Source organism: Perna viridis, chromosome 11, assembly GCF_037379345.1.
Source record: "Perna viridis isolate PV_CMFRI_1.1 ecotype Kerala chromosome 11, ASM3737934v1, whole genome shotgun sequence".
NCBI classification, from domain to species: Eukaryota; Metazoa; Mollusca; class Bivalvia; order Mytilida; family Mytilidae; genus Perna; species Perna viridis.
The window spans coordinates 23,371,021-23,380,959 of NC_142455.1; the positions used below are offsets into that span (position 1 = coordinate 23,371,021).

Consider the following 9,939-nt stretch of genomic DNA (forward strand, 5'->3'; position numbering starts at 1 on the left):
ATGCTTACATTTCTAGTCTTGCATTATTTGGTAGATATTAATTGGTTGTGCAGTTTTACATTTGACTTAGTTTATTTACACACAAATTGCATAGGCTTACATGCTTTTTCACAAGAGACATAGAATAATTATAGTAAATACTTGCATTGTGTTCCACCTTTTAACCTGACACTTCTGTTTTTTCTCGAGATTCAAAAAGAGACAAAAAATGTCGTAAGAACCCTGAATTGACAGTAGATATATTACCTTAAAACGTGTTAAAATATCAAATCAACTGTTGTAAAACCTGGTCGACGACCTTTGAACACAGTTTACACATTTCCCGCAAAATTATTACACTAAGTTATTTCCCCTTAGATGTTAATCCGGAAATTGAATTTAGAGTTATCTCCCATATTGTGAGCTGGAGAAAAAAAAAGAAAATCCAAAGATGTTTCTTGTTTTAGTGATAGCAGTTGTCATGCCCGCTACGCTTTTCTTTTGGCTATGTAGCATTGTTTTCTACCACGTTAAAGGAGGTGAAACACATAAAACCTGTACATTTGTATAATATGAAATGAAATGCAACACCTGTACACAACGGGATATATATATCTGACATTTGCAGGGTTTACTCTGGGACTAATAAAAAAAGTTGTATTTATTTTGATCCCAGGTTGACTTTAGTTGAGTTTCATCATAATATTTCCAAAGCTAACATATCAGAAAATCCAACAATGCCATGAAAGAAAATAACTGATCCCTTTCTGAAGTTTGAGATAAATATATTTTTCATTATTCTCTTTTTCTTACATCCGAGCACTTTCAAGACCTAAGAGGTGATGCAATGTGACACTACAAAGATAAGTTTGGTTAACATGTAGAACTCCTAAAACTGTTTCAAAATCTGTAGCAACTATCTTCTTTACTAATAAAAACTTCTTTTAAAAGATCTTTGAACAGATAATCCAGAGCATTTTAATGTTAATTTCTACATTTGAAGTTGTTTACGATTGAAAAATACGGATTTTTTTATCTGCCACGGATTTTTCTATCTTGGCAGATGGACTTGGTAGTTCGGAATGGCTTCTGGTCAATTTAAATTCATTTAATTGACCATTAAAATTCAAGTGCTACGTATGTTACGCTGAGAATAACAAAATAGTTCGTAAATTCCATTATTTTATTTAATTTCATACCAAACCCCTCCTAAAAAAAAACAAAAAGTAAAGTAATTTTTGAATCAACAAAAAAAACAAACCTTAAGAAATGGTCAACCAACGATATCAAAGGCAATGACTACTTACATGTATAAGGATTAAAGGAAAATGATCATGATAACTTCTAAATAACACAAATAACATTTTATACTTGGATGATTATGTACAAAACAAGTTTAACAGCAGTAGGCTAATATCTATTGACAATTAAAAGAAACTTTAGTACTAGCTCATAAAGCTTGTACAATTTCAAGTTCAAATTTTCTTGTTGAGTGTTAAGTGTTAAGTTTTAAAAGTTTTATTTTTTAACAAATTCATGTACTCATTTATCTTCTGCAGATCCTGATGGTTACATATCAGCATGGCGATGGTTGGCTGCAATATCCTCTTCCCTTTTGTTAGCTTTTTATGGACTGAGAAAGAAAAGTTTGGACAAGTCAGGAGCTTTAACAGGTTGGTAGCATTATAGTCATTCAAAGCCTTTCTCCTTGGCTTCAAAATGTAAGAAAATTATGAAGAGGGTGGGGAAGGGGGGTTTGTTATTTAGGGTAGACTTAAACCAGCAAATTTTCAAGTGTGTCTTGAGCATGAGCAGAAAGATGACCCTGTATGAGTGTAACTATTGGAATTTTTAACCAAATTTAGAGTTCTAATGGTGAATGGAAAAAAAAATGACACGACTGAAGTAGGAGCAAAACAATGCATTTCTAATAGTCATTGATGAAATTTTGAATAATAGGCAGTAATATGTTTGATATTGAAAGTCCAACACATGTAATAAGTACTGTATCGAACGGAAAATAAACAACATTAAAATAATATTTATTTGATTAAATAATGATTTATCTTAGTTCCCTTAATAAACAAATGGTTGATCCTTAACTCTTTAATACAATATTTCCCAGATGTTGCTGAAGGATTTATGTGGACATTCAGAAATATGAATATTCTTAAAGTATTGCTATAGTGTCTATGTTGACAATAATTTAGGTGAATATTTTCCAGATGTCAAAGGCCCATGTCAAAATTCATGAAATTTCTAGTGGTTGTCATAGGATCTATGTTGATGTTAAGTAATCTGAATATTTTCCATATTTGGCTGTAGGATCTACATATCGTAAAGTGAGTATCTTCCATATATTGTCATAGGATTTATTTTGATGATATTTTAATATGAATATTTTTCAGGCATTGCTGTAGGGTTTATGTTGACTATCAGCAGCATATGTTTTTTCACCTCCCTCCTGATTTTTTTTCTGCTGGCATCAAAAGCAACAAAGTACAAGTCTTCTTTAAAGAAAAAGTTCGAAGATGATTTCAAAGAAGGTACATTTAAGGTATATGGAAGCATGCAAGGGACTTAATCTTGTTCTTACTGACAAATTTATTGTTTTTCAATTTTTCTTTCTGTCTCCAGCTTCTGTGACTAAAAATTATTACCAATTTCCAGTGACAAAGTTACATTACATTCAGTCCAATATGACTGGCCATGGACCAGTAACTACAATTGTAAACCAATATGGAAAATTGAACACAAAAATATTCTCCTTTATTAATATATTTTATATATGTTTGAACAGGTGGCCAAAGGAACTGGATCCAGGTGATCTGTAATGGCGGCATCGCATCACAGTTTGCTATGCTATATATGTTAGACAATGGTGCAGGAGAAATGCCTGTAGATTTTTCTAAACATTACACAGCAAGTTACTTCTCCACAGCAGTTCTAGGTGCATTGGCTTGCAGCTGTGGTGATACATTTGCATCAGAGTTAGGGACTGTTTTTACATACAATACAGACCCCAGACTGATAACCACATTTAGGAAAGTGCCAAAAGGTATCAATTAAGTGTCAGTCCCTGTAAGAATCAGGCAGTGGGTGAAACATGGTATGAAAAAAACCATCATTTTGATAGTGTAATTTGACTATTTCCACCATCAGAATCAAGGAAATAGGATAAGATTTTCCATATCATGCTGGACATCTGAGTTACAATTTCATTGAAATGCACTAAAAATGAACATTTCAAGGGCAGATAACTCTGTCAAAAACCTCATTTTTCTAACATTCTATGAAGAATTTCTGTGCAAAGCCAGTGATGCAGAGATCAAATAATGGTCTTTCCAAATAGAGAAAGTATCTTTGAGTGATATCAAATTATCAGATTGGTGGGGTTTTGACATGCATGTTTCTGATTTTTCCCATTTTGCCTCATTCTTACAAACACTTAAACTTAATTTCCCTTAATGGATTTTTTTTATTTTATAAATATATGTATATAATGTGAATTATGTGATGTAAACTTTGAGTGAACTATGAACAATGCTTTGTTCTTTGACCTTGAAATATTCAATGTTACAATGCCTTTTTTTTACAATTTGATCTCCTTATCTCATTTCAGGTACTAACGGAGGTATTTCTTTGGTTGGAACAATCTCCAGTTTGATTGGTGGACTAGTTGTGGGTGTTGCATATTATTTAACTTTGATATTCAGTCTATCAGATGCTTACTTACAGAAATGTCCCCCACAGTGGCCAATAGTAATTCTGGGGGCTCTTGCTGGACTTTTAGGTTCTGCTATTGATTCATACTTAGGTGCTACATTGCAGTATTCAGGTTAGTATAAGCAAATTGTGTCAGAAATGATATTTACATAATATTGTTCAGATCACTATTCTCTATCAGAATATTTTCTATAACGCTTAATTAATTAAACCTGAAAAAAAAATTACCATTCATAAATCATGATTAACAGTCTTAATGAATTTTTTTGAAAGAAACAAAGGATTAATGTTCCTGTAGGTACAAAGTGACATTTGAAATTTTAAATGTAAGTTAATGTAAGATGCTTTCTCTATTTGGGAAGACCATCATTTGATCTCTGCATCACTGGATTTGCTCAGAATTTTTTCAGTGGAATATTAGGGTTTTTGACAGAGTTATCTATCGTTGAAATAGTCATTTTCAGTGCATTTCAATGGAATTGTAACACAATTTACCAAAATGATATGGATAATCTTGTCCTTTTTCATTGATTCTGATGGTGCAAATAGTCAAATGATGGGTTTCCTACCATGTTTCACCCACTGCTTGATTCTAATGGAAACTTACACTTTTTTCCAGCATGAGGTTAATAACACACCTAATAAAAATCACATATAGAATTACTAATACATTTTTTTTTAAAGTAGGGGCTTTTTTCCTTTTTAACATTTTTAGTCTTACAAACTTTAAAATTAGGAACATAAGTCCCAAAAATAAATACCAGTGATATTGAATTGATATCCTGAAATATGTATATAGTTGGTCAACTGTAACACAAAACAGAGTAATATAAGTCATAAGATATGAAAAAAAAATATTGTGACGTCATTACCTAGCACTACTTCTGAATTTTTTAAAAAATTGACAGCTGTATTAGAATTACATTTATTCCATTCTAAGCTGGTTATTAAAATGCACATAAGCTTTTAACTAGAAGGGCTTATATCTGCTGGATTTGTCCAAGTTTTCTACAGATTTCATGAGAGAAACCTTCAGCCTATTCTAATTCAAGTTATTTCTGTACTTTCTAAGGTACAATCAAGATTTTAAAACATGTTTACTAAGGCTCAAAATTTTAATTTGACCATCTCAAATGGAGAAAAATTGTAAACTATTAATTTCTGAAGGAGAATCCCTATTTAATAAACAGTAAGACTATTTTATCTTTACAGGTTACAATAGACTTACCAATAAGATAGTGGAACATAAAGGGAAGGATGTTGAGGATATCAGTGGAGTAGCAGTGTTAGACAACCATAGTGTTAATCTATTATCTTCATTACTGTGTGCTTTGCTAACACCTAAAGTTGCTTTCTATCTATGGGGGTGTTTTCTGTAATCTCAAAGCTTCTTGCCATTATTTTGACTATCTTGCCACAGTACTCAGATTTCTTTATATTGTCATAAATTGAGAATAATACCATGAAATATAATCAGCTTGGAAAAGTACTGAAGCCCTTCAAAATTGTAATATTTTATACTAACTATTCCAAATACATTTTTTGTCGATGAAACTATCAGAAGGATATTATGAAGATGAAATTAATATTTTAAAGCAGTAATTTCAGAATAAAATGGCTTGGTTGAAAGAAAGAATCGGAAGTAGGTTTTATGTTGAGTAAGTTCATATATGAAGTCTGTGTCAATTTTAAAGCTTATTCAGTATCAAAATAAATTTATCAATGAATATATGGTACACATAGAAACACATGAGGATATATAATGAAAGGGTTATTGCATTTATTATGGCGCATATTATTCTTCACAAAGTATTATATTGCACTAAAAAGCTCATGCAATATAACATCTGCTTGGGACAATAAAACATTGCTGATCTGACAATGTAATTTCACTCAAAGATACTTTCTCTATTTGAAAAGACCATTATTTGATCTCTACATCACTGGTTTTGCTCAGAAGTTTTTCAGTAGAATGTTAGAAAAATGAGGTTTTTGACAGAATTATCTGCCTTGAAATGTTCATTTTCAGGGCATTTCAATGCAATTATATCTTAATATGCCAACATGATATGGAAAATATCATTTTACCATTAATTCTGATGATTCAAATGGTCTAATTACACTATCAAAATGATGGTTTTTTTATACCATGTTTCACCCACTGCCAGATTCTTACAGGGACTGACACTTAAAACTGTGTATGGTTTAGGAAGATTTTCAGTTTATACAGTTTAAAGCTGTATTGAAATTAATATGGAGGACTTAAAAATATGGTTTAGACAGGTCATCAGTTTATTCAGGGTTGGTTTGGACAGGTCATCAGTTATTTCAAGGTTTAGTTCGGGCAGATCATCAGTTTATCCTGGGTTGTTTAGATAGATTTTACTGTAATGAATTTTCTCTGTATAAGGTGTGTGTAAGGTTATAATAATGGTCTTTTCAGGAACACAATTTAAGTATCCTCATCAAGTTGGCACTTATGGCTGGTACCAGATCCTTTATTTTTTTCTAAGACCTGATCACAAAGTGTTTAACAATTCTTTTCTAGTTCATGGCATGACTAGTTCTTCTTGTTATTTGTCTGGGTTCTCCTACATATTTTTCATTTTTTTAAATTTCTTTTAAGAAGTAGTCTTTATAAGAATCATGCAAAATCTGTAAAATGTGATATACCTAAAAAAAGGCTACATATTTTTATTTCTGATATTAAGTTGTTTTATGGGTCTATATTATGAAATGTGTAATTATTTATTCTAATCTACCTGCTCTTAGGAGATAATCTACATTGAAATTCTAATAGATTCTGTTGTATTTGAACACATTTACAGAGTTATCTCCCTTAATTTTGAAATTTACAGTGCATTCTATATAATTTTTATCTCCTAAGAGCACTAGGTATATGAAAAACCGACTGTTAATTTCTGTTTACTATGGCATTCTAAACAAAATATCAAAAATAAAAATATGTAGGCTTTTCACCCATGAATCACATTTTGCATGATTCTTAGCCGGAGTACTACTTAAAGCCATGATTGCAATGATAGAATTTCCATCTTGTCAAAATACTTCATTCAGTCCAGCTTAATTAGGGTTAGAGATTTTTTGAGACAGTTTGTTTAATGTGTGTGTATTTCGCTTGATTTTTAAGGCATTTTTTTATGGACAGCATTTGTTTGATATTTTGATTTGTTAATATACTTCTACAAAGTGTTTTGGAGGAATATATGGGTATTACCATGTCTGTCTGTCTGTCCACATATCTTTTAAATGCAATTCCTAAACTACTTGGAAGTTTTTAGATTGAAAGACTTTGATAATGCCATAAAATCTCTTTTTTTTCTTCATGTGCCACATCTTGTACACATTTTGCCTGATTCTTATACAGAGAAGTACTTCGGGATGTTAAAATCTAGTATATACAATCCTAAATCAATAAGAGATTTTAATGAAATTAATGAAATCCACGAATTTAAGAATCCACAAACTGATATTTTTTCCCTTAACCACAAAAATTTGTACCCACAAATAAAAGTACCTTCACAGTATTCTGCTTTTGAGCTCGCAATATTAGTTTAGTTTTGTTTTGTTTTATTAGTATCCAGCATTTTTGCACATTTCTTGTTATATGAGCAATACTCAATGCTTATTGTGAACTTTCGATAAGTCTTGTTTTTGACATACTTAAGGAGGTAGACCTAGGGTAGGGGACAACTCTCGAAATCAGTGATATGTTTGTATCATATTCAATTTTACCAAAGCCCATCAAGCTTTCATATGAAACAAAATGAAATCAGTCCAGGTTACTTTGAAGCTTGCATGAGATTTATGTAAAATGCTGAATACAAACATTCCATTGATTTGTATGAGTTGTGTCCTTACCCTAGGTCTACCTCCTTAATTGACTTTTTATTTTGATTTTGAAGTATTGTCATTATTCTGACACAATGGATTTTATTAATTTTGCTGTCTGGGCCTTTCTTAGCATAACTAAACACCTTAAACACATCTGTTGATACTTGTTGAAGACCTTTTGGGTTTCTCTGAAACTATTTACTATTTTGGATTTAGATTATACGCTGGTGCATTTTTTGGGTTTTACCATATCCTTTCTTTCTTCCATTGCTGAAAAATAATAATGTAAACACAAGCATAATGTAATACAAAATATAGCTGGTTTATAAATTGGTTGTGAAATATCAACCTGTATTATTGTGGTGACAGCAGTGTCATACAGGGTTTTTATGGATTATACATTGTATTTAAATGGAGTACTGATTATTTGTATATTTTTTTAAAATAAAATAAGACTATTTGTTTTCATTTTTAACAAATTGTAAATTTACTTTTATAACATACCTTGCTTGACAGTTTTAATATTATAGGGTGACTAGATTCAAATCCAAACAGACGATTTTCCAAATTCAAAAAGAAAAGAAGAAGACTCAGATTTCATAAATTGGGCAGCCATTTATTTTCTTGGACAAAAAGTTCAAACGGTCATCTGGTGCAAGATACTGAATGAAACAATCAAACAAAATTGCATTAAATTCTTTACAAAAGCTTCTGAGGAGACGATTTTTGAAAGTAATAACATAAAAAAAAACAGCAAAAAACGTCCGAAAAAGGCAACAACTCCAACAAAGGTCAACAGAATTTCATTGAAATTTGACCACAGATAGATCTAATCATGCTGACTACTTTTCCCCCCAAGTCAGAATTTGGTTACGCCTAGCGGTTTTGGAGATCTATGTGAAAAAAAACTGCTGACCTCTACAATTTTTTAGTAACATTGGCCATGTTTTTCGACGGATCAAAAGTCGAAGCATAAGATTTGTGCAGGATACTCTAATGAACAATCATGTTGAGTTTAATCCATATCCATTCTGTAGTTTCAGAGTAGAATTTGAAAAATTGTTAACGACGACGACGGACCCTAATTGATGGCAATAGCTCACATGGCCTACGGTCAGGTGAGCTCAAAAAGAAAGAAAAACAGAGCGGAACAACAAATTCAATACTAAGAAAATTCACTATTTGAAAAAAAATCGTTTCCACATATCAAACAATTTTGCTACGTTCTAAGTATTTATGTATTTACTGTTCTGGCCATTGTTGTAATACCTAACATTCATATATACATGTGTATTATAACAATTAAAAACAAACACTATAGTTACTAGTTTACTGCCTCAAATTGTAATCGCATAACGACACAAAATTTTTCTTCATGAAACCATACTTCAATTTTACTAGAAATGATACACTTGTTCTTCTACCCTTTAAAAATATCCCAGAACTCGGAATCCAGTTTTCTTTCTATCAAAATGTTTTTCTTTTAGTTTTTCAATCCCCTCTGGTTCTAAAAACGTGTGTGACAAATAACGCTCAGTCTTTGTGTTTTCCATTTTTGAGGCTTGTTTCCCCAATTTCTATTTTAAAAAGACATTATCAAAATGTGTATGTACAGTATTAAACATCGTTTAACCTACCTTTGAATTGAGCATGTCAAGTGCAGTTGCAATGTGTATGTAAAGAATAGATTAAAACACAAATTGCTTTGATAAACCAATTTTTTTAACTTTTCTCCTTTGACACTACTTGACCAATTGGAACCAAACTATAAATGTTCCTTGGGGGTATTGTGCATAGAATTGATCTGTGGATTTTTGATCTGTCGAAAAACGTGGCCGCTGTTACTAAAAATAGAAAAAAAGTGGTCAGAGTAGTTTTTCACACGTCTCCAAAACCCTTAGGACTTTAGCAAAATTATTTCTATAGCTGAAATGAGCCTTATTACAAGGCCTTTAAAATTCTTCAGGGATCAAAGTTGTCAGGTGTCTCCTTTTAAGAGTTATTGCCCTTGAAAGATGATTTTTTTTACAGTTTTCAGCCAATATCTTGGAAACTATAATAGATAGAAAGAAACTTTCAATCGCCGAAATGATCCTTTTGATAGTCCTACCGAAGTCTTCTTGAGTCAAAACTCTTGGACAACTCCTAGTTAAATTTATTGCCCTTGAACTTCAACAAGGTGAGCGATTCAGGCTCTTGGGAGCCTTTTGTTTCAAAACACAAACTCTTTTAATATTACTAAAAAAGCTACAATGATTACAAACAGAATTTATTACCAACCATATATATATATATACATGTATATCACCAACACCTGATATATGATTTTGATATTCAAACCAAATTTGTTATTTGCGAATATGTTATCGGGTAAGAAAAGGT

General features: G+C 31.4%; 2 protein-coding genes across 3 annotated transcripts in view; one reads left to right on the forward strand and one right to left on the reverse strand.

The window, feature by feature from the left end:
• LOC148603422 (protein white-like) overlaps nucleotides 1–417 on the reverse strand; it is a 61,966-nt gene extending 61,549 nt beyond the window's left edge. For both annotated transcript variants that reach the window (XM_088551892.1, XM_088551893.1), the window contains exon 1: nucleotides 247–417. The gene's annotated coding sequence lies outside the window, so the exon portion shown is untranslated. The remainder of the gene's footprint in view (nucleotides 1–246) is intronic.
• On the forward strand, nucleotides 380–8,036 carry LOC148603426 (transmembrane protein 19-like). Its single transcript, XM_088551900.1, has 6 exons — nucleotides 380–518; nucleotides 1,539–1,652; nucleotides 2,388–2,525; nucleotides 2,780–3,037; nucleotides 3,602–3,817; nucleotides 4,918–8,036. The coding sequence occupies exons 1-6, from the start codon at nucleotides 431–433 to the stop codon at nucleotides 5,082–5,084; spliced, it is 981 nt and encodes a 326-aa protein (XP_088408026.1). The 5' UTR covers nucleotides 380–430; the 3' UTR covers nucleotides 5,085–8,036.
• The last annotated feature ends 1,903 nt before the right edge of the window (nucleotides 8,037–9,939 follow it).